Source organism: Oreochromis niloticus, linkage group LG19 (assembly GCF_001858045.2).
Source record: "Oreochromis niloticus isolate F11D_XX linkage group LG19, O_niloticus_UMD_NMBU, whole genome shotgun sequence".
Taxonomy (NCBI): Eukaryota; Metazoa; Chordata; class Actinopteri; order Cichliformes; family Cichlidae; genus Oreochromis; species Oreochromis niloticus.
The window spans coordinates 20164978-20179408 of NC_031983.2; the positions used below are offsets into that span (position 1 = coordinate 20164978).

The window sequence follows — 14431 nt, forward strand, 5'->3', positions numbered from 1 at the left end:
ATATACATGTTATAACCAATTTGCTCTTTACTTCTGAAGTCCAGAAGGAATTTGTATTTTGATACACAAAACATTCACAGGTATTTCGTACATTTAACAGATTCTCTTTATTAATTAAATAGCAATATTTAATGAACAACATTTACAGACATAAAATGTATTTGATAGAACAGATGTGTGTATAATTCTGCTTTTTCTTCTGCTGGATCTCTGGCTCATATTGCAGAAGAAGTAAATAGAATGGGTTAAGTATAATAAAGCAAAGAACAATATTCCATAAAATCACGTATAAAAGAAAGAATTATCTTTATTGATGGAAAATGATATACAGCTTTTTTTTCTTGCAAACGAATAATAGACAATGCTAGACTGTTTTTGTTTTGTACGCACGGCGAGGTTAAAACTCAAAGTAAAGGAATAAAAATAATTTTTTAAAAGTAAAATACAAATATATTTTTTCATCTTCATTCAGTGTTGTTTGTACCCACTTCAGGGTTTGGCTTTCTTCATACCATGCCCCATGAGGCAGGCAAACACAGTCATCACCATCTTGGGATTGACCTCCACCAAATCGTCAGGCAGAGCGTAGACACGAGCGCCAATCTTACGAGCCAATGAGATTGCATACCTGGCAGCAGCACAGAAGGAGAGAGGAGTAAGGAAATTATAAAAGAGCGAAAAATCCAAAGTGGTTGGGAGTTTAAAAAAGTTTATTTCTTACTTGGCATTGTTGATTTTATCATCTTTCTTCAGCACTCCATTTTCTCCTCTTGCTACCACGTGGAACTTGACCATTCCCGGAGCGATTACATCGATCAGGTCAATCACTGGCAGGCTGGTGCTGATCAGCTTGTCCTGCAAAAAACAGGCAAAAAGGGGTTTAAAGCACACAGTCTTTTGATATCAAACCATTTCACAAACAAAGATACACACCTTGAAGCTGCTGATTTGTGTGTCCTTTCCATTCTGGCTCAGCATCTTGTTGACCCAGTCCAGGATGATTTGATCTACCACCCTCTCTCCATCACCCAAATCGGACAAAACCTGAACTGTGTACCTGGAGGATTGTAAGAAGTAAAGGTAACTGAAACTATACAATGAGCAGCAGCGCCAAACCACGGACTGTCTGTTTTCACCAAACAATGTACTATAGCAAGCAAAACATCCTGCAGCTCTGCGTGCACATACCTCCTCATCAGCTGCCAGACCAGCCCTAAGGTGTGTACACGACTCCCCTCGTTTAGATTTACTCCTCCAATTCCAACCAGGGAGAAGCGGGCAACATTCCTGCCCAGGTCCACAGCATAGTTACAGTTTTCCAGCTGGGATACAGGGAAAAAAACAAAAAACAACATTGCATCTCTCATATTTCCCACTGCTGTGCGTTTCCTGTCATCATCACTGTGCTCTGCTTGTTAGCATGTAGTACCTTCTTCATATTGGCCCCCAGCGCAGGATAAGGAGGGCGGTTGACTTTCTTCCAGTCCACAGGCACATTGACCTTATCATAAAGCTGCAGAATCACCAAGCCGTCACACAGGTCACTGGAAAAAAACAATGACACAGATAATTGATTTCAATAGAAGAAGAAGAAAAAATGACCACCACTGAGAACACTTAGAGCATGTCCTCTCTATTTTTATTGAATTATGGAGTTTTAGCAGTCTTAGAGGGAGCTCATGTTTTACTGTGCTTTAAAGCTAATAAATAATAATAATAACACTTATAATTAGATAAGGGATTTATTATTTTCAAACTATATTTTCAATGCTGTCTGCATGAGGAAAGCATTAAAATTTAAGATTAAAGCTAAGCCCATATCTTACTCTTGTGGAGTCTTCAGTAGAATGTTATATGAGGACACTCATGCTAATCATTAAATGAAGCTGAACCTTGATTTACAGGTCCATTCACCCTAAATAACTGATATGGTCAACATGATTATGTATAACTGATGACATACTGGTAAAGATGGTGCACATGTGGAGAAACACCCAGAGAGTTCATCCAGTTGCGAAATGTTTTTTCTTCTCTGGTCTCCTCTGGAATTATATGAAGACATCATACATGTTATCATACAGCTGACTTCATCTATAGTCTAGACGTCAAACACTCAAGAACCTATTATCATCTCTGGCTTTTTATTGGTCTATGGCACGTATAACTAGCATAGCATTACGTCTGTTTTCTGCATGCTGATTTTATGGCTAATATGCCTCTGTGTACTGTACAGTTCAGCATTTTATGATTCTGTCGTGTAATTGTAAGGCCAAGATGTAGTGGTGAATATATCTCACTCTCTATGTGCTCTAAATTGCCTCCGTTCATCAGAAACTTCTGCAGACCGGGGTGCATGTTGAACAGGTTGGCCACGAAGGCCATGTTCAGTTTGCTGTTTCCAGATGTGACATCACGAGCAGTAACAAACTGCCTGCAGTCCAGTTTGGCTGCCTGCTGCAGCATCAGCTCAGCCCTTTTCTCCAAATCCCACTCCTTCACAACAAACACACACACAGACATGTATGCATAGAAGAACAGACACTATGTGGATATAATCATATCAGAATTTGAAGAAAACTGGTTAAAATGACAGAAAGAAGTGTTGATCTTTACATTTAGCTTCATTTATTAGTTTCTCACTGTTATGTGAACATTTTTTGGCTCACATTGAGGCCGCTCATGTCAATTTTTATCTTCATTTGGAATTCATCCTCCTCACAGGAAGTGATCTGATCCATCAGGTGGAAGTAGGCCCGTGAGTCCTTCGGTGGGAGAGTACAAGATGGGGTTACACTCATGACACTGTGTATTCACATGTATGTGTATTTGTTCTGCACGGTACCTTGATGTCTTCGCTGAAGTTGCTGATTGTTTCCGTTCCTGCGTTGCGTAGATGATAGTTGACCCAGCGGAGCAGCAACTCGTCAGGGGGGAGAGACATTAGGTGCTCCAGTGATTCTCCATCTTCTAGAAGGGCAATCAAACCTAAAAACACATAACAGCAGTTAATCAACTGTTAAAGCAAGAAAGAGGAAATTAATCGGGGCGATCGGGGCTCAAGAGTTGGCAGCTCGTCTTGTAATCGGAAGGTTGCCGGTTCGAGCCCCGGCTCCGACAGTCTCGATTGTTGTGTCCTTGGGCAAGACACTTCACCTGTTGCCTACTGGTGGTGGTCAGAGGGCCCGGTGGCGCCAGTGTCTGGCAGCCTTGCCTCTGTCAGTGCACCCCAGGGCGGCTGTGGCTACAATGTAGCTTGCCATCACCAGTGTGTGAATGGGTGGATGACTGAATGTGTAAAGTGCTTTGGGGTCCTTAGGGACTAAGTAAAGTGCTATACAAATACAGGCCATTTACCATTTAATCAAAAACTGCATTTTTACCTAGAAGCAGCAAGACACTCTCAATTAAAAGTAATACAGTTGTGGTTATGCTGGTCAAAGTAAAGAAGACATGCAAAGGAATGAGCTAATTTGTTACGAAAAAAGCAAAAAAAAATTCAAAGATTTGTAACATATTTTTGTACCTAGAGGCTGTATGATTACAGATAATATAATATAACATATAAAAATAAAATAAAATAAAGCACCAAATGTGTTTTCTGCTTACAGAAAAGAAATATATAATCACAAACACTTTCAAATTATTTTCTTTTCTTTTTTTAAAATTGTCAGATGGTTCAATAAACGCTCATTTAAAAAAATGTTTTCTGGCGATTATTTCATGGTTCAGGCTTGTAGGGGTTAAACCCCAGTGTACTGAGCTCCGACGAAGACTCTGTTATACAGTTTTGACCTAACAAGCTCCACTGTTTTGCCTTAATTTTTACATTTCAAACCTCTCCTTTGAACTGCATCACACATGGGTGAGTGCTGTAAATGTGAAGTTGTGTGTGTGCATGCAGGTGTGCACTGACCTTGGTTCCTGCTGATTTCTATGTCAGCAAAGAGGCCAATCTTGATAACCTGCCAGAGCAATCCCAGAACCAGGTGGGGTTTTCCAGCCATCAAGTCATGGGCATCCATGCTCACCACCGTGCACCCAATAGCTGAGGCTGAATTTGAGGCCAAGACCAGGTTCTCCTACAAACACACACTGCATCAGCATTTCAAATCAAAGTCTGAAACAGTGTCATGTCATACAGCAGTGTTTCTGTTGTTTAAACAGCTCAGCGAAAATAGAGACTACAGACTGAATCCTGCCAATAACAAGAAACTAAGCAGAAATAAGCAGAAGCTGAAAATGGACAAATATCATCCAGGAAGAAGTGTTCATGGGATATAACACAGCAGAAGAAAAAGAAGAGGACAATGCAGTAAAAAGTTAATATATTACAGGCTTTTTTGCAAAGTCCAACATTCCAGGAGAATCAGTATATTCAGGATAACACATTAACACATTTACTGCCTATCATCATCTCAGTTGACATCCATATGTTCAGTAGAGGACTTATCATGTGCCAGCTACAGTAAATCTCTCCCAATACATTCAAGTCTTTTAAAGTAGTCGTGTCTTAAATGAGGATTTCCCTTCACTACCTTCATTTTTCTTTTTACTTTTTTAGGTGCAACAAAGGTCATAAGCTAGCCTCTTATAAAAAAAAACAACAGCAGACTCTTGTCTGCACAGAATCTGGCAAGCTGATTACGCCTGCTTCCACTACCCCTCAAGATTTATTGCTTAGTTTAGTAAACAAGCTGATGATATAGTTTTATAGATGCTCTCAGCTAAAATTTGGCAGGAATTGTGCAGTTATTCTTTTCTTTCCAAATAACATGGATTGGTGATATGAATATATGTATTTACCCACTCACTCAGAACTGCTACTCACTCTCATATGAAAGGTGGTCGGTTTCCTAGTGTTGATGACTCTTTCATCAATCGTGTCTGGCTGAGAATGGTTGATCATCTTGCTGAAAGAGATTTTTTTTTTAAACAAGCAAAAGAGTGAATTGAGTCTGAATCTAGTTTAAGATGAGTGTAACTTAGAGTCAGATTTGGGCACTGGGTCGTCACAAGTTTGATTCCTGACCCTTTAGTGCTCTCAATTCCCCCTTTTTATATCCAACATTTATTGTTTATCTCTGCCATCTGATAGTTCACTTGCTATCTTTCGTCTGTGAAAGATAGCAAGTGTAAAATAAGGAGAGACACACTGAGAAAATGTGAGCAGGAAGGAGCTCTGAAACACTATAAAACAATAGTAAAACAAGATTACACCATTTTTCTTTTAACCTTTGCTACAACATAAAAGTGCAAACTAAAAATGTTTATAGATGTGCTTATTCTTGGTTGCCTGTGTGCATGAGCTTGTGTTAATACCATAAGAGGATGCCATCGCGGACGGAGGTGAAGAGGCTTTCATCGTCAGGGTTCATGGGCAGCAGATGTTGGCAGTCTGGATCTTTTGCCAAAGATTTGTTGATCCAATTTACAAAAGCCACCTTCTCCTCATCTAAACACACACATAAATTTCTGCAGTAAGTAATGTAGGACCTTACACAATTAGCCACTCAGCTGATTAGTAGACTGTTTATGATGTTTATTATAATAAATTATGGTGTTGGACTGAACTGTTTAATCACAAAGATAGACTATTAACTCTCTGCAGGCCTCAGGGAAACATTTTCCACTATTATCTGACGTTTAATACACAAAAAAAATAAAATTTAATTAAACAGCCAAGAAAATCAAAGGGAAGCCTACAGTTGTTTTGTGCCACATCAAATAAACATTATAATGCTGTTACATTAAATTATAATTCATTTAATAATCTACATTAGAGCCAAAAATTCTATTTTTTTCAAGGACTTCATCTTTGCCTTCTTCTGATTTTTTAAAAAGCTATGCTGAATTAAAATAACTAACCAAGAGTTTGAGATACAGAATAGCTGTAAATAGAAATTACATAATCTGTATAGCGAAAATAAATTCCTAGTAAATGAGGTCCAGTTGCTAACATTAATAAACACTTTTAACCAGTAATAACTGATATATTACGTTTTATATAATGTTTATTAAATTAAGGATTAATTAAGGATACCTTATAAGTGGATTTAAAGACCTACTCACGTGGCCCTAAAATGAGATTAGAATAGAATAGAATAGAATATCCTTCAGAGGAGCAGTTGATGTCTTCAGGGCATTTAACATTATAAGGTATTTGCTTTCACTAACATCTTTGCTTTACAAGCTGGAGCTAATCATGCACACAAAAATCGTTCACTGGTGCGATCATTGGAAATTCATCACTAACACACACACACACACACACACATACACACACACGCTTGTTGTCCCTCACCAGCGTAGGAATGTTGGGTTCCCTCGCTAGAGATTCCCGATGTTCCTCCAAAAGAACGAATCCCATCCCTCCGTGATACAATTTTTTTAAATGTCTCGCTGATCTGTCTACTCTTCAGGTCTTGGTAGATCTAAAAGCAAAACATTATGCATTACTTCATGTGTAATCAGGTGTGTAAATTTGTTTATTTACTCCCAGGTGCTACCAAAACTTACAGAGACAAATTCCTCAAAGCTGATCTTTCCATCTTTGTTTGTATCTCCAGCGATGAAGGTCTCGACTATCTCTCGGACCTTGTAGCCTGGAAGGGAGAGGCTTGCCTCTTTGAACAGCTCCTGAAGCTCCCATTCACTCACATAGCCGCTGTTATCAATATCTGGACACAGAGACACAGAAAATACAAAAACAGCAAATAATCATTCATATAGTCACTGTATGAATAAAAAAGTTTGGAGTTAGATAGATGTGTTTTAGTTGATTGTTACGGGCTTAGGTTTCAGTTTTATTTACCTTTTAAAAATAACTTTTAGTTACAAGTTTATTATTGTAAACTTTCTTTTCTGTAGATTCTAATCTTTATCGTTTCATGTGGACAAACTTCATTGCACTGGGGCTGCATGCAATGAAAAAAGGGCCATGTTGGATTTACTTAAGTCAATAGTGGACATTGGTTGCACACTAGTGTTTTGCTTTGGCAGAAACTTAAACAACTGAGTTAAATCAACACAACTTATTCATATTCAATAAACCTGTGCATTTTGTGTTGATAAAGCGCGACTGAAACATGTTTAGATGAAGTAAGTTGAGCTCTTGGAATATTTTAATCCTTTACAATTTTGTCATTTCATTTCAACACTATTCAATAACTTTTACCCCAATACTACTTGGTCACTTAAATACGACATGTTGTCTTCACATTACATAATGTTCAACAAAGTCTAGAGTAATAAAAATTGAGTGGATCTACAACAACTACCATCCTCCTATCTTTATCTGGGTTGCAGGGGGGCTGGGGCATAACCCTGAAGTGATAGGTTACGAGGCAGGGTACATGCTGGACAGCTCACCAGTCTATCAGATAGAGACAACCATGTGCACTCACATTCACAGGTAATTTAGAATCACCAATTAACCTAACCTAACTCTAATGACTGCATGACTTTTAACTGTGGGAGGAAACCAGACTACCCAGGGTTCAAATCAGACTATCCTGGGTTCAAATCCTAGCCAGATTGTGGATTAAATCACACAATCTGGCTAGTTTACAGCCAGATTTGAACCTGGCTGTAAACTAGCCAGATTGTGGATTTGAACCCAGGACTTTCTTGCTGTGCGATAACAGCACTAACCACCATGCCACCAATCCAGGCTTAACAAAAGTAGGAAAGCTATGATTTCAAGGCTTGATGCAGAGTTTTCTGTAGAAAATTAAATCACAATAAATAACGATAGCATACACGTGGTGTGTGTGTAGTTGTCTGCCTCTTATAACTCCAGTGATTTTCCTGCAGTTTGAAATCTCATGCAATCTTGTGAATTTCATGAGTCCAGCAACTAACCACTCTTACTTGGTTGTATCATGTCATCTCAACAAGAACAAATTAAGTTGTTGAATTTCATACAGATCCTACATGATTTAATTACGTTCAAGACAGAAACATGACATTTTTGTGTTCAAATTACAAGGTAGACTTTTTTAATGTAACAACCACCCAATTTACTTTTTTGGGTATACCGAAAAAAGTACAGGCGGCTTCTCAGCTTGACTGAGATGGATGCCTTCCTCAAACCACGATCCAAAACGCGCGAGACTGAAATCCCGTGCGGTGTCGCGAGATTTAACATTGCTATATTATTACTATATAGTTACACTTAACTTTAAAGCATGAGGCAATTGTGTTAAATACACGCAAGATGCTTACATGAATCCAAGAGATGGCCAATCCCTTTTTTTCAGTGTGTCAGTGGCTCCTGGGCTTCTGGTTTGTTACTAAAATGAAGCAAAAACTATTTGTGGTACTTTATGGGTGCTTGTTGTTTTCACTGATGATGTCAAAACCTATCCAGCTCTTCATTAGAGGTAGATAAGCAGCTACTGGATGGATTTCTCTTGCGTTTTGTTCAGACTTTTAAGGTTCCAAGAAACATGAGTGTTAGAGATGAACTTTGACCAGGATGAACAGTGTTAAAAATAATTTTTAAATTGCTCCAAATTGCTGTTTGATGCCTTTGACCTGTTATCCTTTGTGCTTGATATTTTTATGTCATGCAGAAATGGGAAGATAATATCTGTTTTCTTACACCGCTCATTATTATCAAGATCTTTGCAACTGTGCAGCCGTGATTGTTAACTGATAAAATTTGGCAACGTTTATTACACGTGAAACTGTCTCTCACAAAAAGTACAATGTAAGCAGTAAAACTGGCTTACATAAGAGTCTTTTATTTTATGATGGCAGTAAAACTCTTACTTTGTTCAGAATTACCGTCAATACCTTTATAGTGTCATGTTAGAGTTTCCGTGTGTGTGTTGTGTTTGTGTGTTTGTGCATGCATGTTCGTGACTCTGTGTGAAACTGACCGATTTTGTTGAAGGCATCTTTTAGATCTTCCAAGTCATCTCGGGAAATCTGTATGACGTGACTGTCCATAGTAGCTTCAGCTTTGTGTACCTGAAATATGCCCCCAACCCCCCAAAACACACAACAAGGGCAGTTTTCAGCAACGGACACAAAGTCTGACCTGACAACTTAACGCGAGAGTTGTAACACTTTATTGCTGCAAAGCCATATATTTACTATACATGTGAAAACTTGTCAAATCTAAATCTAAATGTAAAAAAAGTAGGTTTCATTTGAACTAACATCTCTTTTTCTCCAATCTACACCCATATCAGCATCCACATAGAAACACATTTAAATACGTTAAAGATTCTTCATTAATCTCTGAGTCTAAAGCATTTTAAAGTAAAACATGCTTCTTTGCTTGAGGGACTAAAAAGGCAAAGTGAGACAAGTCAAGGACAATTACCTTCACATTAGCTGTGTTTCCCCTCTCAGTCGTCTCTCGAGCAGTAAGCCTCTCTAGTCTTCCAGAGCTCTGCAAGGTTTCAAACCGGAGCAGAGAGGAAGCTGGATCGTAGACGCACTGGAGAGCTGATTATCTCTTTTAGGAGGAGTCAGCGGGTGGAGGCACACAATGGACCTTTGGCCTGCCTGGACCCTGAGACAAGCGTCTTCTGACAGTTAACATTTAACACCTCATCCTGTTATCCACTGTTGTGGAGGCTTAAATGTTTGTCCCTTTTGGGCCATTTGCAGTCAAAGCACACCTGCCTTACAATGTATCCCAGAGTAGTGACAGCTTAAAAAAAAAAAAAGAAGATAAACACATGTATATATAAATAAAGGTTTTCCAAATGCACAGCCTGCAGTTTGAAAATACAAATATGGATCATTTTTACCCTGACTGCTCTGTTAGAGCTTACATTTGCTTAAAGATAGATAGATAGAAAGATAGATAGATAGATAGATAGACTGTTAATGTGGCATGAAGCACGAAGAAAGGACGCAGGGGCAAACAGTTAGCTTGGCTTTATGCAGGCACAGTGGCCCAGCATTTCAGCTCATCCTAGTACAGAAATAATGTAGCGCACACCTTGCAAAACTATGACCTGTTGCTTTTATACTTTGGACTTTGCATCTTCAGTTTAGTGATCAGATTAGAGTGTTATCAAGTACTTTTAATAACTTGTAAGCTCTGTTTTATTTTCTCTTTCACACATTGCTGGCTGGTAGGCCTTTTTTAGCAGCTATGCCTACGTCACTAAAAACAAACACTGAAGTTTTTGATGCTTTGACTAAAAAGGGGCCATTAGTTGTAGGGTAGTATAGATTTTTTAGTTAATTACATTCAGTTCATGACTGTATTTTGTATTTGCAGCTGTTTTTTAAGGAGTCATGATCACATTTTGCATCTAAGTCAGACATGTTTAAAACATGAGGCTTGCACAGCTTGCTATGGGGCGTCGTTTGTAAACTGAAAAATGGCGAAATCAACGGCAACATTTTTCCACATTTAGCTCAAAATCTTACAAAAACATGTTTTTTCGAGTCATTTTTTTTTTACAACATTTAGTAAAATATTTGTAACTTTTTATATTTAAAACACCATTTTAAATGTTAAATCTAAATGCTAAATGTTGAATCTAAATGTTAAATGTTAAATCTAAATATTATATTTAAATCTAAATGTTAAATGTTAAATCTAAATGTTAAATGTTAAATGTAAATATTTTATTTAAATCTAAATGTTAAATCTAAATGTTTCGGGAAACTAAATATTTAGCTAACATGCAAATTTATTGTCGGTCAACTGAAATACCAAAATAAAAGCTTTAAGAAAACCTCCCGCGCTAAAGTGTGCCGGTAGTGGTCAGGTTGTGTGTCTGTGCTCTTCTCACGGTCACTTTTCACTGCCATGAACTGCTTCACCTGTTCCCTACCAGCATGTCCAGCGATTTAGCTGAAAACATTGGAAGAGCCGTTTTGTCGGCCATCCAAAGATTCAGCGGTAGTGCACCCTCAGTAGCTGCAGTCTCTACCTCACAATCACCGCAGCACTTGGTAAGTTTATTGTATAGCATTTTGGACGGGTTGATAGCAGTGTTAGCTAAACTAGCAAAGCTAAATTACTTAGCTAGTCCTCAATTATTTTATTTGGTAGGCAGCAGACAGAGATCGAACATCATACAACTCTATATATTTATTTGGTAGGTAACAGTCGTTCTTGATGTAAATGTTTCCTTAGGAATCCAGCAATGCACCCGGACCAAGTAGACCTGCCGTCTCCACTGGGATACCATACCGCTCGGTAGGCCTTCTTACACATGTCATTTAGCTGACTGGTTTTTGTAAATGGCAAATTGATCTGAACATTGTTTGACAGAACATTACCAAGTTAATAAATGACTACAGATGTTCTGTGTGTCTGAAACGGTAAAAAAAAAAAATACTTTTTTTTTTTTACAATTTTGACATGTCTGTCAATCTCAAGATATCAGTTGGGGTCTGTACAGAATATACTTTTTATGTGTGTTATTTTTCAGCTACACCAAATGGATGCACACTGAAATTTAACATCCTACACTTGTGAAATGGAGTATATCGAACCATTGGCATGATGTTGTCCACGATAATAGTGCAAGGTGGAGAAGCACCTGCCTTTCTCTCTCCACATGTAGTAGACTACATTGTGTCAGGAGACATTCTTCAAGTACACCTAACACCGGATGATATTGGTGGCCCTGAGTTAAGAGAGAATCTGAAAAAGGTGAATTGCAATATTATAACAAGAATATTGTAATATTTACTATATTCACAAGTCTTCTTGTGTTCTTTAATAATTGCCTAGCCATAGTTTTGCTATAATAAATACACTGTTGGTTATTAGAAGCAATTCCATGTGTTATATTTTCATTTTGTTTCCTTTTCAAAAAAAAACTTACATTGGTGAAATACAGCCAAATAAACTAAAACAAAAAACTTTGAGTCCAATTAAAATGAACCATCTGCAGTATTTGTTTACACTGGTAAAAAACAAACATTTAAAGTTTTTTTCTTAAATATTTAGGTTGTAAATGCAACAACTCATCATGATTTTGAGAAAGCAGTCAGCTGCTGCGACTCATGGCGATATCAAGTTGAAGGTCTTCCACTCACAGTCACCTGTTTGTGAAAAATGCAGCTCTATACCTTGCAGTCCTGCAACGGCAAAGCTGTTTCGATCAACTAACTGATGGCTTGTCCTACTATGGAGTGAGATTCATATTTGTTCTGTATCAATTAGTCATTATTTTATAATAAACATTTAGAGTGAGCTGCTTTTTGAATTTAAAATTGGAATTTAACCATTACTTAAACTTTCCTGTCTAGATTTTATCACTCTTGAGACAGAACCCCAGTTTGCGTGTTCTGCTTGACCTACCAGGGGAGGATAAAGATCTGACAGCCAGTTTCATTGCTGGGGTTCTCAGGCCAAGCTATTCTGTCCTTGGGAGCAACAGAAGAGTTAGAGAGGAGCTGATGGTGGTCAAATTTCGGGAATTTCTCCAGTGTGTCGAAAGTAAGCAGAAATTCACATAGAATGTAGTCTGGCCATGAAACAATTCAGGACACTAAAGTAAAACTTAATTTGTCTTTTTATGTCACACGCACACACAAAACAGGAATAAACATGTATGAAAGCTTACAACTGATATGCAAAGCAAAGACAGAACCTCTGTATTTTTATAAATACATTAGTCATCATTTAGTTGTTAGCTCAAGCTTTAACTGTTTTCAAGTCTCCAGGTTAACGGTGGTTTTCCTTTTTTTTTTTAGATAAAGAGCTGAGAGACGCACTTGGAGAAAGGACTCTTACCAAGGATGAAGAGGCATTTGTGAAGGCTTTGAGGCCTAGTTACATCTTGGCTTTTGCCACTGGGAGCAGCAGCCATAGGTTTTCAACCAGCTCCTAAAATAACATTCATTCACGATAAAAGCAAAAATCTCCCGATTGCACACACATGTGCAAATGAGCTTCAGCTTTTTGTGAATGAAACAACAATGGCTGATGATGGTGCTTTTCATTACTGCTTCTTAGTAGCACTCATGAATGGAGCTTTATTCAGCACTAAACATGTTCCAAAAAAGTGAAATTAAAATGGTGGGTTTGTTAACCCTAAACCTGTTCATTAATTGTAGTTTCAAGTAACTTTGAAATCAATTCTGACTGCATTTAATGTTGAAATGTAATAATTTTCAAAGCTTCAATAGATTTATAAAAATCCTAACTCTGTATTTTCAATGACAAATCAATAAAGTCACTGGTGTAATCAGTGTTGGGTGTAATGCGTTTGCAGTGTTTTGTGTTGTTTCACTTTAAATTTGTTTAAAAGGAAAAAGCTGAAAATGTAAATAGTTAAAAGTTGAAATGTAAATAGTTGGTTTTTGTATTTTATCATTTATTTATTACATTTTATGTGGAGTGAATAAATAAAAGTATATTTACGGTGGCCCCTAGAGACAAAGCACGTACAAACTCCAAAACACGTACAAACTCCGAAGCACGTACAAACTCCAAAGCATGTGAACTTTGCTGCTCGTGCGGTTGACCGGCCAGTCAGCTGAGCAGTTTTGCGTTCTTTTTCTAACTTTAATGCTCTTTTCGTTGTTGTGTTTCGGCGTCTACTCGGTATATTTGTATTCTTTTCCTTTTCCGCATTTTTGTGATTTTTCGGACTTGTTTCCGACACTTCGACATGACCCCAAGGCTCACCTACACCAGGGACTCCCTTATTCAGCTGCGGCTGCAGCTGCAGCCCGGCCTCCGGCTTTTCCGCTCCGCTTCCACGGAGTACTTTCCCGAGGAAATACTCCGTGGATACGGAAATCGAAAAACTCACAATAACAAGGTAACCAGGAGAGGAGAGTGGGGTGAGAGCCAGACTAAAGAGGGAGACACACAAACAACGAGCGCTCACGTCCATTATCCTTGCTAATGTGCGGTCTCTCCGCTCCAAGCTGGACGAGCTGCAAGCTGGACGAGCTGCAAGCCTGCGTCAACCACCTGCATGAGTACAGGACTGCCTCCGTTCTGGCTTTTATGGAATCGTGGTTAAACAACAGCGACTACGACAGCACGCTGCACATTGATGGCTTTTCACCACCTCTTCGTCTGGACAGAGACCGCAAACGCACCGGGAAGCAACATGGCGGCGGCGTGTGTCTGTATGTAAACAACAGCTGGTGCTCTACAGTCACTGTGAGGGAGAAGCTGTGCACTACAGACATCAAGCTTCTGGCTGTTTCCCTGCGCCCTACTACCTCCCCAGAGAATTCCCACAGCTTTTCATCATCTTGGTTTACATCCACCCCAGAGCTGATGCAGCTAAAGCCACAGAGTACATCACCAACACTCTGTACAAACTGGAACAATTATCATCGGACTCTCCCAAGTTCATCCTGCGTGATTTCAACCACTGTTCCCCTGACAAGTCGCTTAAAGGATACCAACAGTATGCTACATGCAGCACACGTCAGGAGAAGACTCTGGATAAATGCTATGGCTCTGTACCAGATGCATTTAAAG

General features: G+C 38.6%; 1 protein-coding gene across 3 annotated transcripts in view; it reads right to left on the reverse strand.

Annotated features, from left to right (window-relative positions):
• Nucleotides 1-88: 88 nt before the first annotated feature.
• pls1 (plastin 1 (I isoform)) overlaps nt 89-14431 on the reverse strand; it is a 37869-nt gene continuing 23526 nt past the window's right edge. For 2 of the 3 annotated variants that reach the window (XM_013270104.3, XM_013270103.3), the window contains exons 5-17: nt 6302-6431; nt 5320-5452; nt 4829-4910; nt 3914-4079; nt 2843-2985; nt 2667-2762; nt 2298-2493; nt 1964-2042; nt 1430-1544; nt 1189-1322; nt 934-1057; nt 722-855; nt 89-628 (exon numbers count right to left, since the gene is read on the reverse strand). In XM_013270104.3, the coding sequence (XP_013125558.1) occupies nt 490-628; nt 722-855; nt 934-1057; nt 1189-1322; nt 1430-1544; nt 1964-2042; nt 2298-2493; nt 2667-2762; nt 2843-2985; nt 3914-4079; nt 4829-4910; nt 5320-5452; nt 6302-6431 (1671 nt within the window). In that variant the 3' untranslated portion in view covers nt 89-489. Of the gene's footprint in view, nt 629-721; nt 856-933; nt 1058-1188; nt 1323-1429; nt 1545-1963; nt 2043-2297; nt 2494-2666; nt 2763-2842; nt 2986-3913; nt 4080-4828; nt 4911-5319; nt 5453-6301; nt 6432-6516; nt 6678-8882; nt 8974-9331; nt 9605-14431 lie in introns of those variants that run through there. The other variant, XM_003443008.5, reaches the window with a different exon arrangement.